The 19,028-nt window shown below is 43.2% G+C and overlaps 1 protein-coding gene across 5 annotated transcripts in view; it reads right to left on the bottom strand.

The window, feature by feature from the left end:
* LOC137432254 (protein kinase C epsilon type) overlaps positions 1 to 19,028 on the bottom strand; it is a 238,626-nt gene that overhangs the window by 116,113 nt on the left and 103,485 nt on the right. For all 5 annotated transcript variants that reach the window (XM_068124047.2, XM_068124038.2, XM_068124030.2 and 2 more), the window contains one exon: positions 7,586 to 7,748. In XM_068124047.2, coding sequence (XP_067980148.1) covers positions 7,586 to 7,748 — 163 coding nt within the window. The remainder of the gene's footprint in view (positions 1 to 7,585; positions 7,749 to 19,028) is intronic.

The following is a 19,028-nucleotide window of genomic DNA, read 5'->3' as shown; positions in this document are numbered from 1 at the left end:
TATCTCTTACAGGATTAGCAATGACCTTTCTTTGCTTCATACTGCAGAATAAATACATTTTCACAAGGACATGACAATATGAGTATTGCACCTTTTATAATAAATTCACACATGTGGGCCTGGTGTTGGCTTAGCGGTTAGGGTGCCGGCTTGGGATCCGAGGATCCTGGGTTCGAATCCCGGTTGATCGCTGAATGAATACCAGGGGGGTTTACTCAGCCTGTCATCCTTCTGAGGTCGGCAAATTTAGTACTAGTTAACTGGTAATTCCCTGTATGTCGCAAGAGGTGACTAACAGGGTTGGTGGCAGGAAGGGCATCCGGCCATAAAACATTGCCTCAAAAAGGGGACCACGGTGCCCTAAAAAGGCCAACCCCTGCTCTGAGGGGAAAAATGGCCTCTAAAGGTGGTTCTATAATAACTTCACACATGTGATGGTGTGAAAACGTCAATGTTGGAAAGTAAATAAAGAAATCAGCAATAAAAAAAATAAAAAATAAAAAACACCTTTAGAGGCCATTTTTCCCCGCAAGCGGGGGTTGGCCTTTTTTGGGCACCGTGGTTGTTGTTGTTTTTCGGTCCCCTTTTTGAAGCAATGTTTTACGGCCGGATGCCCTTCCTGCCGCCAACCCTGTTTGTCGCCTTTTACGACAAACAGGGAATTACCAGTGAACTGGTACTCAATTAGCCGACCTCGGAAGGATGACAGGCTGAGTCAACCCCCCCTGGCGTTAATTCAGCGATCGACCGGGATTCGAACCCAGGATCCTAGGATCCTAAGCTGGCACCTTAGCCGCTAAGCCAACATGTGATGGTGTGAAAATGTCAATGTTGGAAAGTAAATAAATAAATCAGCAATACTTGAATGAAAATTGTTTTTGCCTCTGGCAAAACAATATCAATATTCAGAGTTAGAGGTTCAATATTTTAGCCAAACGAGATGTGAGATTTGGAACATTCAACAGCAATGTGATATTTTACGACTCCGATGTTCATTAAGAATGGAAGACAGGAAAAAACCTCATATACGCCTCATATATAACCTCATAAGACCTCATATATAATACTAAAATACGCAATTTGGTGACTGTGTCTGACCACGACACATTTAGTCGTCATTTATCTAATCTCAACCAAACTTGCCAGGGGGGTGAAGGGGGTCACACAATGGTGGTTGTAGCGACATAATTTCCCCCCTTTCCTCCCCAAGGAGGTTTTCCAAGTTGGACGAACTCAGTGTTAAGTTGTATAAATACCTTATTGGGTATTTTGTGAGGCACACCTACTGGAAGGAAATATTATTATAACCACAAACTATTCAGTCAATTCTGTCCACAGTATGATTACCTTTTTAAACAGTTGCTGCTGTTGTTTAACACTAAACTGAAATAAATTTGGAGGAAACCCGATGTTGTTCAGGCATTCTACTATGCTTATTGGATTCAAATGTTCACCCCCACCTCAAGTCACCCCCTCCTCACCCCCGCAGACTAACAGACCCGAGCCAACTCGACCAGATAGACCTTCAGGTAGGCGGGTAGCTAAGCCGCAATGATCTTTAGCTAATAAAGGTGCTTAAATGACTCTTTACGCATGAATGATGTATCACATTATTTGCCCGATTTTCTTGTCATCAAGTGAAATGTAGAGAGTCAACTGCAGACGGATTGTTTACAACTTGTATCTTGGGGACTCATATGTGATTTCTCCCAGCCATGGCTTGGTGTGTGGCATGCAAAATTGACCCCGACATTCTTACAGTCCAATTGTGACCTTTATTTGATGCATAACACCATTCCTAATGGTCTCTATCAATGTTTAATACTTGTCTAAGGGAAATTTGAAGAAAATAGGATGTACTTACACATGGGCAAAGTACATCCAATTCTCTGGGCCTGGTACTCTCCCTTACTTCATGAGAAAGTACTGTGTCCATTACCATCTTGGCTTTATTAGTGGTAACTCTTATTGAAATTGCATGCCAGTAAGAATAGGCTAAGAGTCACTGTTCCACACAATTATTGGAAGAAATTATTATAACCAGTTATCCAGTTACGTCAAGTTGTGGCCGACTTCTGGTGACATCATGATCAGATTTCTCCAAACAACCCTATCCTGCACTGCTTTCCGGCAGAGACAGCTTGGTTGCAGCCTTTACGCCATACATTACACATACAAGGTCTGCCTCCTCTTATTACCACACCCAGCATGGTTGACTTCTCCAGACTTTCGTTTTATACACGTATGTGTCATCCAACCAAAGTATGACAGTTTCTGCTTTCGCATCAGCACTTCAAATGAACATGGTGGTCTAATTTCTACAAGCACTGTTTTTTTTTTGTATACAGGATCGAGGCTCATGTAAGAGCTAACATTAATCACAAAAAAAACAAAAACAAAAAAACAAATGGACACACAAAACATACAATAAAGGGAGCGGGAGACCAAATGGGGAGAGAGAGGGAAGCACACAAGTACAACAGCAGCAAAAAGGGACATTGGGAGATTTGGGGGAGGAGGCATGGGAAGGGGGGGGGGGGTGGGAGAGGTATAAAACACAAGGACACCAAGGACTTCCAGGACTTCCAGGACAGAAGTTGGTATTTCAAATAAGTGGATTTGGGGTGAAATTAGTGGGGGTAGAAAAGATCAAGGTTTTGGATGGGGGAAGATAAGAGATGGTGGTGAACAGCTGTTTTAAAGACCTGGAGGGAGGAGTGGGATTGAAGAGAGTGAGGGAGTTTGTTCCAGAGGCGGGCGAAAAGAGGAATGAAGGAGTGAAGGTGAGCAGAGAGTCTTGATTTTGGCAGTTTAACCATAAGAGGGTTGCAGGCAGATCTTGTGCGACCTGTAGGAATATTTGGGGGACAGAGCCCAGAGAGAGCTGGGGGGGGGGGGCAAGGCCGGAGAGGAGTCGGTAGAAGACGGAAAGACCACCAACCTGCCTGCAGTGAGTGAGTGAAAGGCCCTTGGAGATAGCTTCATTGCGGGAGATTCCAACGATTCTGAACGCTTTGGTTTCAACAGCGTGAAGACGAGCTAGGTGTGAGGCAGGAGCACCAGCCCAGAGGGGAGAGCAGTATTCCATCGAGCTGCGGATGAAAGCCTTGTATGTGGTGAGGAGCTCAGGTGTGCCAAGGAAGGACTTCGCACGACGGAGGATGCCCAGTCGGCGACTGGCTTTGAAGGCCAGATTTGAAATGTGGTTTTCCCAGGAAAGATCATGGCAGATAGTGAGACCCAAAAGCTTGAGTGACAGAACTTCTTGGAGAGGATTATTTAGAAAGTGGATGGGAGGGTTGTCCAGTCAGTCTTTTTGAAGAGACATCGTAAGAGTGTGAGATTTGTCAGGATTGAAAGACATGTTCTACTTGTTTGCCCAGTCTGTGATTTTGTCCAGGTCTGCAGAGAGTGAGGAGGCTGTAGACTGCCGATCTGAGGGATGAGGAATGGAGCGACAGAGAGTAGAGTCATCAGCAAAGAGATAGAGAGGATTTTCAAGAGAGTCAGAGAGATCATTGATGAAGACCAGAAAAAGCACAGGGCCCAGAACACTGCCTTGGGGAACTCCAGCCTGAACAGGAAGAGGAGATGAGAGAAACCCATTCAGAGCCACACCTTGGCTACGACTAGAGAGGAAGTCCGCCAGCCATGCGTGGAGATTTCCATGGATACCAAAGGAGGAGGGTTGGTGAGCAGAGCGGGGTGCCAGACCGTATCGAAGGCACGTGATATGTCAAGGGAGACAGCTCTAATTTCCTGTTTGGCATTGAGGACCTCCATCAATTGTTGAGAAAGCAGAAGCAGCATGTCCAGAGTAGAGTGACCAGGTCTGAAACCAAATTGATGATCGGAGATCAAGCCATTGGAGAAGAGGAAAGATTTAATATCCGAAGCAATGATGGATTCCATGACATTGATGATAATTGGGAGAAGGCTGATTGGTCTGTAGTTGCTAGGATCTGTTTTTGCACATTTTTTGTGCAAAGCGGTGATGTTGGCTGATTTCCAAGCAGATGGCAGATGACCTTGAGCAAAAGAGAGGGTGAAGAGAACAGAGAGAGGGAGTGAAAGAGCGGAAGAACAGGATTTTAGGACCCGTGGGCTGATGCCGTCAGGTCCAGTTGCAGAATCAGAGTCGAGGGTTGACAGAAACTTTTCCACCTTGTCAGGAGGAAAGGACACAGAGTCCAGGAGCAGCTGGGTACGACTGGGTACGGTGGGTACAGAGAGGGATGGGTTTGGGACACAAGATTTAGAGGCAAACACAGAGTTCAGGCATTCAGCTTTTTCACGTGCGGAGTCAGCCGTGTCGCCGTTTGAGGTGAGGGAGGGGATGGAGGGGGAACAAACACCAGAAACAGATTTGACCAGACGCCACCAGGATTTGGAAGAGGGAGACAGATAAGAGAGTTCGGTCTTGAGAACGGAGAGATATTGTTTCCTGGCTCTCCTGAGGGTGGACACACACTTGTTTTGGGCTTTGTGAAAGGAAATGAGAAAGTGTCAGAGAGATTCATGTCAGAGAGATTCATGTCAGAGAGGTGTCTGTGTCAGAGATTTCAGAATAGCTTGGAGAAAGGGAAGAATGGGGCAGACAAAAGGTTTGATGGTGATTGGGTGAGGCACAGTGAGGTGTTATTTGAGGAGGGGGAAGAGCGAGGCAGAAGGTTGGGGGAGATGAAGGTGAAAGTTGGAAGGGGGAAGAAGTGGGGAGGACGCTTTGAGGAGGAGGGATGAGAGGGGAGTCTAGAAGGGGAGGAGCGAGGGAGAGTCTCGGAGGGGAGGGGTGTGGGGGGAGTTTAGGAGGGAAGGGGCAAGGGGGGAGATTTGAAAGAGATGGGTGATGGGGAAGATTTGGAGGGAAGGGGCAAGGGGGTAGATTTGGAGTGGAGGGGTGATGGGGAAGTTTTGGAGGGGAGGGGTGATGGGGCAGTTTTGGAGGGAAGGGGTGATGGGCAAGATTTGGAGGGGAGGGGAAAGGCGGAATATTTGAAAGGGATGGGTGATGGGAAAGGTATGGAGGGGAGGGGCAAGGGGGTAGATTTGGAGGGGAGGGGTGATGGGAAAGTTTTGGAGGGCAGGGGTTATGGGGAAGATTTGGAGGGGAGGGGTGAGATTGGATTTTAGAAAGTGTACGATTAATGGGAAACGAACATTTATTGCAAAATGAGTTTTGATTTTTTGATTTTTTTGATTTGATTTTTCTTATTGAAGTTCATGGAAATTTTTGACATTCATCTCGAAGAGCACATTTCAAAACTGTCAATCTTCTTCCTCTCTATGTTTTTCACTGTCAATGACTCACATCCATACATTGCAAATAGAAATACCATAGCATTCACCAGCCTCCTCTTGGTTTGTTTTGTCACATCTTTGTCTTTCCAAACATTTGTCAATCCTGACATTGCTGTTCTCCCCAACATGTTTATGAATTTCTCCTCCACATTTTCCTCTCACTTCAATCTTAGAGCCCAGGAAGAAGAAACTTTCCACTATTTTCACCTGATAGATTCCAAATCTGAACAATCAATCTTCTCAGGTGACAAAATTTTAGTCTTTTTTAGGTTGAAATAAAGCCTGGTGTTGGGCTGGCGGCTAGGGTGCCGGCTTAGGATCCTAGGATCCTGGGTTCGAATCCCGGTCGATCGCTGAATTAACGCCAGGGGGTTGACTCAGCCTGTCATCCTTCCGAGGTCGGCTAATTGAGTACCAGTTCACTGGTAATTCCCTGTGTGTCGTAAAAAGGCGACAAACAGGGTTGGCGGCAGGAAGGGCATCCGGCCGTAAAACATTGCTTCAAAAAGGGGACCAAAAAACAACAACAACCACAGTCTTCGAAAAAGGCCAACCCCCGCTTTGCGGGGAAAAATGGCCTCTAAACGGTGGTTTTAGGTTGAAATAAAGACTAACTTTTTCACTTTCTTTCTTCAGTGTCTGCAGCAGTTTTATCAAGCCCTCTTTACTTTCTGCCAACAGAGTTGTATCATCGGCATAACTTATCATGATGACTGCTCACTGGAAACATCTATTACAGCAATGCGTGCACCTCAAGTTGGAAGACAGATATCTTTCCCGGCTCCCCTTTCCTTTTTTCATTTGGTTTGTTTCTACCCCTTCCTCTACCTCCCATATTTCCCCCACCCCCTTCTGTCTTTATAAATCATGCTCCTTTAACGAATTGCAAGCCAGGAAAGAATGGCTATATATCAATCAACATTGTTCATTACAAGTCAGTTCGCTTTTTAATGACTTTCCATTCCTCCTCGTTTGTGGAATCCTACTGTTATCATTATAATCATAATTTTTACTTGCAAAATCGAAGATTTTTCAAGTATATTGGTTGGTTGCATTTGTTATTGTCTGTTTGTCACTGGCCTACAGGTCAAAATTCTAAACCGATCGTCACGAAACTTCACCAAGTTGTAGAGGTCGTCACAATTGAGAAGCCTATCGATTTTGAGGTCAAAGGTCATCTGTAGGTCAAATTTCTAAAATCGCCATTTTTAATCCGATCGACTTGAAAATTGAACAGCATTTGTATATTGTCACTAAATTGGGAAACCAACTATTTTTGAGGTCAAAAGGTCAAAGGTCAAATTTCCACCAAAGTCATAAATTTTTGATCTGAAAATTTTCAGCATTTCATTTTTCATCTGATTTTCATCTGAAAAACCATCAATTTTCAACTGATTGACTTGAAAATAGATCAGCATTTGCAGATTGCCTCACTGAATTGGGAAGCATACTATTTTAGAGGTCAAATGGTCAAAGATCAAACTTCCAAAATCATCAATTTTCATCTGAAAAATCATCAATTTTCATCCGACTGACTTGAAAATTTAACAGCATTTGCATAGCACCTCACCAAATTGGGAAAACAACTATTTTTGAGGTCAAAAGGTCAAAGGTCAACTCAAGGTGAAACTTCTAAAATCATCAATTTTCATTTTTAAAAAATTGTCACTTTTCATCCTGTTAACCCGAGCTTTGATCAAGATCGTCAATTTTAATCTGAATGAAATGGGCAATTTGATGGATCAATGGCATCCTTTTGGTGGGAAGGGGGGGGGGGGGGTGGGTGGGTGTGAATTTTGCAAGTATCGTGCTCTGCATGACGTCTTCTTGTATTATTTATTCATGGTTTTAACCCATTTGGGCATCACTTCTGGTGTTTCTTGCCAGTAATTATATAAAATTACTTACACGAATTGGTGTTTGCATACCGTCAGTTATTTTATCAACTTTTCAGCCATCCAAACTCAGCTCCAACATTGGGTTTGCCTTGTCAATCAGCTGCCGGTCATGGGACAGTATATCTTTCAAAAAGAAGGAGGAGCTGGTACCCTGACAAAAGTCTAAATTCCTGTCCTGTTTGAGGTCTGCTTCAGCAGCACCCTTCGAGCAGAGATGTGGATGCGTTGAAGGTAAATTGCCACATAATGACTGGTTGTGGATGTCCTGGTGCCTCTGGTCAAAGTATGGACATACTTTGTTTGTAGTCACTTTCCTTATTCATTTTTGAGCAGCCAAAAATCAAATCTGCATCAACCACTGAGCATCAAAATTGATAAGTACCCCTCACCAGATGAAATCTCGACAATGGGAGCAGTATGTTGGCTGCCGGAGGTATGTAGCCATGAACTTGTGACCATTTACTTGGTGAACACGCCGTCGCACTGCTCCTTGCCGCTTCCTTGGTCGCACACGCTCCCGAAACACTGGTGCATCACACTCTTGCTTCGGGGCTGAGGGAGAGATTGGGGATCACAAAATTCAGAGCAATTCCTGAGTTAGCATAAAGTTGTAGTGAAAACAACATAACTAATAAAACAACAACAACAACAACAACAACAAATAACGCCCAAATTGAATTTGAAAAGTAGTTGCACATTTAAAAGGCAAATTTAATGTGATAAGCAAACCAATTTGATTTGATGAGTGCTGGTGCTGCCCAAGCAGTTTCTTTAACGAGGGTTATAATTGGTTGTTTGCCATTGCTTTCCCAGCATTGTTTGTCCGTGCTGTATCCTTTTAAATGCTGAGCATCAAGCAAGGAAGCAGCACAAACTTTTAAAGACTTTGGTATGACTTGGCTGGGGTTCAAACTACCGACCTCCCAGACTCCGAGCGGACACTTCAACAATTACAGCACCGAGGCTGGTAGAGACAAACGAAAGGCCGACTCTAATCCGAAGAAAATAGAACACTAGGAGATCAATGAACAAACAATGCCATGACAGATTTCCAACTCAAAGGATGGCTTAGCTCACTCACAATGTAGCAAAGCAGAGCAGTTTATAATCAGGCCACTTTTATGAGAAATACAATACATAGAAATTAAATGGTTACGACACTAAAACAAAGCTATTGTGCTGCAATCTTGCTGGGATGTGCTACTGTAAAAGGAAATGGTCCTCTGTTTTATGGTCTAAAAGACAGCTGACGATAAGCCCAAACCTTTTGCTAAACTACAATACTCAGGAACACCAAACCACAACCAAGATCTCAACAATTTGGCAATATTTTTTGAAATACCGACTTCTTTTCTGGAAGACCTAGCAGTGTCCACGTGTTTTTTTAACCCCCCACCCCCTCTTCCCATGCCTCCTCCCCCCAAGCCCTCTCCCTCCCACAGATCTCCCGATGTCCCTGCTCTCCATCTTGTTCTCCCGCTCCCTTTATCATATGTTTTATGTGTCAGTTTGTCTTTTTTGTGATCAATGTTACCTCTTACAGGAGCCTCGACCTTGTATACATAAAAATATATTTTATTTTTTTTGAAACAACAAATCAAGAGTCAACTCTTGTGACTCTCGCAAGATATTCTGAGAATGTAAAGCATGCAATGCAAAGCAGAGAAAGAGGAAGAAGTTTTCAAAAACCATTCTTGATAATATAAAAATCAATTGCCTGAAGAGCAAATCCGACGTTGTGCCAAAGCTTTCCAGGGAGTCATTTCACTCTATTTCACTTGGATTCCCGAAGATAGGAAGAGACTCACTTAACGTGGAAAAAAGTTTACAAAATAAGTTGTTCATTAGCAGAACCAAGCAGCCAAAAAAAAAGGAAAAATCTTCTTCAACTCATTCTCCTTGTTAAAAAGGAAAAATACACAAAATTACAATCTATATTTTTTAATGAAAATGTATAGAATCAGAGATAGTTATGAGCATGGGAATACAAATTGTCTTCAAAAAATAGCTTTTGTAAATAATAATGTCCAAAATATCATGGACAACTTGAAATGTTTAGTCTCCAAATCTTTTACGATTTTATTTATCTCGGCCATGATAATGATTTAAATTATACCAACAACCAGTAAATTAATAAATTTGTATTCATACAGGTTGTTATGCACTTTGAACCTCAGTTAATGTTTACTAAACCGTGCAACTTTCAATCAAACTCGCTGTATGTATTTGCGGTTTGTCAGGACAAACGAGTCAACAGCAGGCAGCCTCTGAACAGACTCGACAAGGATGAACAATGACATTTTTCTTTGATATTATGACAATAATGTTTGTCCACAAAACAACTTTGCTGTGTTAACCCGTGCAAACTTCTATGCTGCTAAATAATACAGTTAGCATTTGTAGTCTAATTAAGGCCCCGTTAAAAAGGTGAAAATGTGGTGCGGTACTTTGGAATAAATGTGGTGCAGAAAGAAAAATGAAAAACAACCAAAATAAAAACGAATTGTGGGAAACATTGCAGAATTGCCTTCCAAATGGAATTTCTCAACAAATAGCAGGAAACATTATGGTTATCTGCTGTTTTTGCATGAAAAGGTGGGTCACAGCAAGTATTGAAGTTTCAGAAATAAATATTGTAAAAAAAATTAATTTTTGTTTCTTTAATAAACTAGGAAGAGCTTGTTATTTTGTGTGGTTTTATTAGTCCCCTACCGGTGTGCACCGGAGGGGACTATAGGTTTGCACGCCGTCCCTCCATCTGTCCGTCCGTCAGTCCGTCACGCAAAGAACAGTTTTCCGGACTTTTTTTTCTAAACTCTTAATGCTAATGATTTCAAACTTGGCACATGGTTTCCTCATGATAAGTTACAGATCAAGTTCGAACTTCACGACGTTTCGATCATTTTTGACAAAGTTATGGCACTTTGAACTTTGGTAATTTCCCCAACAGTTTTCTGGACGACAGGCTGCCGGGAGGGGACATGTATTGCAGCGCAATACTCAGAATGCTTGTTTTAAGTACTTTATGGACGTACTTGCATTCTAATTGTACTGTACATACTTTATGGAGGTATTCGGTTGAAAAAAATATATAACATGTAATACCATATTTTTCAGCGTACAAGTCGATACTTTATTTCCCCGAAAGTCTGAGCCTCGACTTGTACCCAGAATCGACATATCTATGGTTTAAGACTTAGAATTGCATAAAATTTAAAACAATTTCAAAGTGCGATATATTTTGAATTTTTTCTTTTAATTTAAAACACACTACAGCAAGTTTCTACTTAAGGTCGTCGTGTTCCTAGAAGGTGCAATGTCGGGCAAAATGTCGTCAAGCAGATGAGATATTCCCTCGATGTATTGTTATGAGGGGTGGAGAGGAGGGAGACGCGTTCTCAGTACATATTTTTGGTCACACCCGAACATAATTTTAACCTCAATTAACAACTACATAATCGTGGCAAATATTAAACAAATCAATAAAGAACACAAATTAAATATACAAATGGACAATTAAATTAACAGTGCCAGGGGTACTCCCAAAATTTAGGGCCGAGATTGCTCGTCAGAATCGGAGAGGTGTGGGTGTGGGGTGCCATGGACAGGTTACAGGGAGGGTTTCGTGTCTTCTCGGGTCTTGACGTCTTGGACGTGTGTTTATGTCTCGGATGGACTGCTCGGTTAATTTGTGAGCTGGGAAGACAAAGGGGACGTACAGTGCATTCATAAAGTATTCAGACCCCTTCACTTTTTTCACATTTTGTTATGTTGCAGCCTCATGCTGAAATCGTTTAAATTCATTTTTTTCCCTCATCAATCTGCACTCAATACCCCATAATGGCAAAGAGAAAACAGGATTTTAGAAAGTTTTGCAAATTTATTAAAAATAAAAAAACTGAAATATCACATTGACATAAGTATTCAAACCCTTTGCTATGAAACTTGAAATTTAGCTCAGGTGCCTCCCATTTCTCTTGATCATCTTTGAGATGTTTCTACACCTTGATTGGAGTCCACCTGTGGTAAATTCAATTGATTGGACATGATTTGGAAAGGCACACACCTGTCTACATAAAGTCTCAGCTGACAATGAATAACAGAGCAAAAACCAAGCCATGAGGTCGAAGGAACTGCCTGCAGAGCTCAGAGACAGGATTGTGTCGAGGTACAGATCTGGGGAAGCCTACAAAAAAAAATTCTGCTGTATTCAAGGTTCCCAAGAGCACAGTGGCCTCCATAATTCTTAAATGGAAGAAGTTTGGAACAACCAGGACTCTTCCTCGAGCTGGCAGCCCGGCCAAACTGAGCAATCGGGAGAGAAGGGCCTTAGTAAGAGAGGTGACCAACAACCCGATGTTCACTCTGGCTGAGCTCCAGAGATCCTGTGTGGAGATGGGAGAAACTTCCAGAAGGACAGCCATCACTGCAACACTCCACCGATCTCGGCTTTATGGCACAATGGCCAGATGGAAGTCAAACAGTTCAATCTTCGTTTCATCAGACCACAGAATCTTGTTTCTCACAGTCTGAGAGTCCTTTAGGTGCTTTTTTGCAAACTCCAACTGGGCTTTCATGTGTCTTTCACTGAGGAGAGGCTTCCGTCTGGCCACTCTGCCATAAAGCCCAGATCGGTGGAGTGTTGCAGTGATGGTTCTCCTTCTGGAAGTTTCTCCCATCTCCACACAGGATCTCTGGCACTCAGCCAGAGTGACCATCGGGTTATTGGTCACCTCTCTTACCAAGGCCCTTCTCCCCCGATTGCTCAGTTTGGCCGGGCGGCCATCTCAAGGAGTCCTGGTTGTTCCAAGCTTCTTCCATTTAAGAATTATGGAGGCCACTGTGCTCTTGGGAACCTTCAATATAACCACCTTTAGAGGCCATTCTTGGGAACCTTCAATGCAGCAGATATTTTTTTTGTAGGCTTCCCCAGATCTGTGCCTCGACACAATCCTGTCTCTGAGCTCGGCAGGCAGTTCCTTCGACCTCATGGCTTGGTTTTTGCTCTGATATGCATTGTCAGCTGAGACCTTATATAGACAGGTGTGTGCCTCTCCAAATCATGTCCAATCAATTGAATTTACCATAGGTGGACTCTAATCAAGGTGTAGAAACATCTCAAAGATGATCAAGAGAAATGGGAGGCAACTGAGCTAAATTTCAAGTGTCATAGCAAAGGGTCTGAATACTTATGTCAATGTGATATTTCAGTTTTTTCTTTTTAATAAATTTGCAAAACTTTCTAAAATCCTGTTTTCTCTTTTCCATTCTGGGGTATTGAGTGTAGATTGATGAGGGGAAAAATGAATATAAACGATTTCAGCATAAGGCTGCAACATAACAAAATGTGAAAAAAGTGAAGGGGTCTGAATACTTTCTGAATGCACTAAGCCCGGAGCAATACGGTACTCCCCTTGCCATGATCGGTCTTTTGGGCGAGTCGCTCAGCAAAACTGCAATCGAGGAATCTCCGATCAAGGTATTAAAGAGGCCATGCGGCAAATCCAAAGAGAAGTCATCACCGAGGTGTGGGATGGTGCGAAATCAAAATCTATGTAATAAAGCAGAACTGTCTGGCTGATTGTCCCAAAACTACTCCCTCAGCTTTGGGGCTTGCCCCACCAAACTCTCTGTGGTACCTTTTGGGGCCCCAAGGTGGGTGGGAGGTTTCATAAATTTCTAAATATACAGGGTGTTTCAAAAAGAGTGATGAAACTTTAAACGTCCATTTAAAAAGAAACAGAAACCTAATGAACGTGAACCAAACATTTCTCGAAAGCTTATGACGTGGTATTTTCTATCACTGATTGCTAATGCAGTAAGTCACTGCTAGAGTTACTGAGAGCCCAAGGTCTGAAATTGACATTTACGCAAAATCCTTGTAATTGACGTTCTCAATATGTGCCCCTCCGTGGTTCAGACAGGCATTGATCCTGACTCCAAAGTTCTGTCCAACTTTCCTGTAGGTCTCATGTGGCACTGCCTGGAGGTAGTCTGACACCTCCTGCTTCAGATCATTCAGTGTGGCAGGGCAGTTGACGTAGACAGAGCGGTACCCAGGGCAACAAGGTGCTTTATTAAGAGCTGCTGCAGGAAAGCGATGGTATGTGGGGGTGCACCATCCTGCATAAACCAGGTCATGCTGAGCAGGTTTGGGGTAACCTTTTTGGCTAGATCATTATGGAACTTCTGGAGCATGGCCCGGTAGTGCTCACTGTTGATCGTCACCGTCCTGCTGTTATCATTCTCAAACCAGTAAGGCCCAAGCATTCCCCATCTGGCATTGAAGGAGCAGAAGCATGCGACCTTGGGCCCTTTCAGGTACCTCTCAGGTGGTTCTGCCTCCCAGAAAATGTTGTTGTGGCTGTTGATTTAGTCTCATACCACAGAGCCACCACTTTTGTCTTCTGCTCCACTATCAATGGCATAGTTGAGCTACGGAGCTAGAAATCGCAGGGAACAAATACCACGATAACAACACCAAATGCTGAAAAGGACAAGATGAAATAGGTGTCTGTCGCTCAAACTCTCTGTGGTAGAAAACAATACCCCAGATGAAATAGAAATAGGTGATGAAATAGATGAAATAGATGAAAATAAGTTCTGTCGCTCAAGCTTTTGGGTCTCACTATCTGCCATGATCTTTCTTGGGAAAACCACATTTCCAAGCTGGCCTCCAAGGCCAGTCGCCGACTGGGCATCCTCCGTCGTGCGAAGTCCTTCCTCGGCACACCTGAGCTCCTCACCACATACAAGGCTTTCATCCGCAGCTCAATGGAATACTGTTCTCCCCTATGGGCTGGTGCTCCTGCCTCACACCTGGCTCGGCTTCACGCTGTTGAATCCAAAGCTTTCAAAATCATTGGAATCTCCCGCGATGAAGCTATCTCTGAGGGCCTTTCACTCACTCACCGCAGGCAGGTAGGTGGTCTTTCTGTCTTCTACCGACTCCTCTCCAGCCTTGCTCCCCCAGCTCTCTCTGTGCTCTGTCCCCCAAATATTCCTACAGGTCGCACAAGATCTGCCAGCAACCCTCTGATGGTTAAACTGCCGAAATCTCGGCTCTCTGCTCACCTTCACTCTTTCATTCCTCTTTTCTCCCGCCTGTGGAACAAACTCCCACACTCCCTTCAATCCCTCTCCTCCCTCCAGGTCTTTAAAACAGCTGTTCACCACCATCTCTTATCTTCCCCCATCCATAACCTTGATCTTTTCTACCCCCACTAATTCACCCCAGATCCACCTTGTTTGAAATTCCAACTTCTTTCCTGGAAATCCTGGCAGTGTCCATATGTTTATACCTCTCCCACCCCCCCCCCCCCCTTCACATGCCTCCCCCCCAAAGCCCTCTCCCTCCCACAGATCTCTCGATGTCTCCATGTCTCTCGGTCCCTGCTCTCAAATGTTGTGTTTGTGTCCTTCCCCCTCTCTCCCCATCTTGTCTACCGCTCCCGATGTTATTTGTTTTGTGTGTCTGTTTGTCTTTCTGTGTGATTAATGTTCGCTCTTTCACGAGCCTCGATCTTGTATACAAAAAAAAAAAAAAAAAAAAAGGTGAAAAAAACAAAGAAATGGCAGGAAGTCAAAGTTGTATAAATCTTTTTGAAACACCCTGTAATTATTATTTTCAGTCTCCACCTGTACGAAGTTGCTCTCTCTCCACATGTAAACTCATTCATAGATTCAGCATTAACACTTACGCCACTTACCGCAAGTGGAAACATTCGCTGGTCCGGTAACACAATCCACCCTCCCCAGCCAACACCATCACCATAGTTATCAGCTTCATCATCATTGTTATAAAAGGTACATTGGTTTTACACCGTACTACTACTCCCAGTTTTGGAGCCAGTCCCACCAAATTTTCTGTGCAGCTTTTGGGGTCCCTGCACATGACCTAAAGTGGATGGGAGTTTTCATAAAATATCTCAAAACATTTGTTTTGAGATTCTCGTCTCCCACCCATGCGTAATACGGGTACCTCCCTCGTACGTTAATAAATCAATGAGATGGTGCGATCAGAGCACCAGAGAAATAGGAATCTTTTTTACGGAGACGAATCTTGTGTTGAGAAGAAAAAGAGCACTTAAAAATTCAACTTTAAAATGTTGTATGCTGTACTTGCTGTACAGAAATCATTGTCTGGAACGTTTGACAGTTGGGTGAGCAATGTGTTCAGGACTGGCAGAAAACGAAGGATACGTTGAGGACTACCAAGAAAACCAAGAAAGACAATTGTGGCTGCTAAGCTGGGTAGACAAACATTTAGTGCTTGTAATGCAATGTGTCAAGTGTTCATAATTATTAAGGAGTAGTGAGCTGGGACAAAATGTAATGTGCTATGAACCAGTGCTGATAAGGATCCTGTGGCTTGTTTTAAATCAGTACCATGGGTAGGTAGCATTGTGTCTGTCCCCACTTTCTCCTACAGTTGGGTGGGAGGAATGGTTCTGTCCAGTCTTTCACAATGCAGCTGGCCAGGCCTGATGCACACACCTCAAAGGTATCTTGTCTCAGCATTTAGAGCTGGAAAAAAGAGAGCCTTTGGAGGTTTACTTTTGCAAGTCTTTCTTAGCTTACAAGGAACTTTTCTTTTATTTTGTAAACTTTTCTTTTGCAAGCTTACAAGGAGGTTTACTTTCAAGTTAATTAACGTTTTGAGTGGTAGTAACAACGAGCTCCTTCTTTGTGTAAATGTGTGTATTTAATCAATTTTATTATTCATCTTCGACCATATTTGCATGCAAATCGAATTGATAGCTCCTTTATTCTTAACTAGGGCATGCCCGTACTATATATATATCTAAAATTATATCCCCCCCCCTATTTACATGAAATGGTTTGGTCCAAAGCGAACGGCTTGCGAGTGGTGACAATCCCCCCCCCCTCTATTTACATGCAATGGTTCGGTCCAAAGCGAACGGCTTCCGGAGTTTGGTAAAGAAATCGCCATCGCGTACACAAACGCGCAGGAAAGCGAATGAATCGCAAATTCGTTTTTATTAGTTGTAAAACATAATGCCCAATTATTCAATTAGCGCCAACGTATTTTGGCTGTTTGCAATTTAATCGCAAGGCAAAGTAGAAAGAGAAGAGGGAAAAAAAGAAAAGCCTTGCCTTGCTGCAAACAGCTGCTGCAAACAACAACAACAGGGAAGGCTGCACTGTCCGGAAGTTGGCATATCGCAGTTACGATTATTTTAGTGTTAATGGCCAATTATTCAATTAGCGCCAACGTATTTTGGCTGTTTGCAATTTAATCGCAAGGAAAAGTAGAAAGAGAAGAGGGAAAAAAAGAAAAGCCTTGCATTAACGCATTAACGCTTGCATTGCATTAACGGTTCGGCACACGTGATAGCTCGCTGCTCTCTGATTGGTTGAAGCGTTTTTTGGACATAGCTCGGTAGGTACTTGTCCGATTAATTTCAAACCTTGAAAAGGCACATCCTCGGGTCCCCAGCAATATACCTGGCAAGTTTCAAGTATATCGGACCCGTGGTTGTCGAGAAACAGCGGTCACAGACAAACACACAGACACACAGACACACAGACACACAGACACACAGACAGACACACAGAGATTACTGGAATTATAGATAGATGTTGTTCTAAGGTTATGATGCCATGCAACTAATTTCACAATGAGACACCAATGGGAGATAAACAGTATCTTGGACATGCAGTCATGTGAAAAAGTAGGTACACCCCATGTAAAGTTTTGACTTTTTCAACATATTTCAACATACAGCTATTTGATCTTGATTTCAACAATATTGAAAGATAAAGGTGATATAATACAACAAATATCATGAAACATTTACATTTTGTAGTCCATTGTATCTATCTATAATTCCAGTAATCTCTGTGTGTCTGTCTGTGTGTCTGTGTGTCTGTGTGTCTGTGTGTCTGTGTGTTTGTCTGTGACCGCTGTTTCTCGACAACCACGGGTCCGATATACTTGAAACTTGCCAGGTATATTGCTGGGGACCCGAGGATGTGCCTTTTCAAGGTTTGAAATTAATCGGACAAGTACCTACCGAGCTATGTCCAAAAAACGCTTCAACCAATCAGAGAGCAGCGAGCTATCACGTGTGCCGAACCGTTAATGCAATGCAAGCGTTAATGCGTTAATGCAAGGCTTTTCTTTTTTTCCCTCTTCTCTTTCTACTTTTCCTTGCGATTAAATTGCAAACAGCCAAAATACGTTGGCGCTAATTGAATAATTGGCCATTAACACTAAAATAATCGTAACTGCGATATGCCAACTTCCGGACAGTGCAGCCTTCCCTGTTGTTGTTGTTTGCAGCAGCTGTTTGCAGCAAGGCAAGGCTTTTCTTTTTTTCCCTCTTCTCTTTCTACTTTGCCTTGCGATTAAATTGCAAACAGCCAAAATACGTTGGCGCTAATTGAATAATTGGGCATTATGTTTTACAACTAATAAAAACGAATTTGCGATTCATTCGCTTTCCTGCGCGTTTGTGTACGCGATGGCGATTTCTTTACCAAACTCCGGAAGCCGTTCGCTTTGGACCGAACCATTGCATGTAAATAGAGGGGGGGGGATTGTCACCACTCGCAAGCCGTTCGCTTTGGACCAAACCATTTCATGTAAATAGGGGGGGGGATATAATTTTAGATATATATATAGTACGGGCATGCCCTAGTAATTTAAATAAACATAAATGCAAATTTCGCATGTGGAAAAAGTAAGTACACCCTTGGCTCTAATAGGTGGTATGGCCCCCTTTGGCAGAAACAACCTCAAGTAGGCATTTCTTATAACTGTCTACCAGTCTCTGACATCAACTGGGAGAAAGTTTTGCCCACTCCTCCATGCAAAATTCATTCAGCTGTGCGATGTTTGAGGGGTTTCTTGCATGCACAGCTCGTTTCAAATCCCCCCACAACATCTCGATGGGATTTAGATCCAGGCTTTGACTTGGCCATTCCAGAACCCTCCATTTCTTTCTTTTCAGCCATTCCTCGGTGTATTTACTGGTATGTTTAGGGTCATTGTCATGATGCAAGGTCCACCTTCGGTTGAGCTTCAACTTTCCGACAGATGGCCTCACATTATCCTCAAGAACCCTCTGGTACAATGAAGAATTCATAGTGGATTCTATGATGGTGAGCTGCACAGGCCCTGATGCAGCAAAGCTGCCCCAAACCATAATATTTCCACCACCATGCTTTGCAGTTGGTATTAGGTTCTTGTGGTCAAATGCGGTCTTTGATTTTCGCCAAACATGTCTTCTGGTACTGAGGCCAAATAGCTCTACCTTTGACTCATCTGTCCAGAGCATATTGTTCCAGAAGTGCTGGTCTTTGCCTAGGTGTTCATTGGCAAACTTTAGTCTTGCCCTGATGTTCTTTCTGGACAGCAAAGGTTTCCTCCCGGCACACCTCCCATGTAGATCAAATTTGTGCAGCCTCTTTCTTATGGTAGACTCATGCACTTTAACATCAACAGTGGCAAGAGCTACCTGTAGGTCCCATGATGACATTCTGGGGTTCTTAGAGACTTCTTTCAGCATCTTGCGGTCTGCTCTCGAGCTGAACTTGCAGGGGCGGCCTGTCCTGAACAAGTTGGCAGTTGTTTGGAATCTTCTCCACTTGTAGATGATCTTCCGGACAGTTGAATGATTGATTTCAAATTGTTTTGAAATCTTTATAAATCCCTTCCAGACTCGTAGGCATCTATAACCTTCTTTCTGAAGGCCTCAGAGAGCTCTTTTGATCTCAGCATGGTGACGCTGCACACTTCAACAACAAAGAGCAAACCAAACTAAATGTCTGAGGTTTAAATAAGACAGGTTCCTCCAAGATCCTCTC

Source organism: Myxine glutinosa, chromosome 1 (genome assembly GCF_964187855.1).
Source record: "Myxine glutinosa chromosome 1, kmMyxGlut1.1, whole genome shotgun sequence".
NCBI lineage: Eukaryota > Metazoa > Chordata > Myxini > Myxiniformes > Myxinidae > Myxine > Myxine glutinosa.
This window is presented reverse-complemented; position numbering and strand designations above follow the sequence as displayed.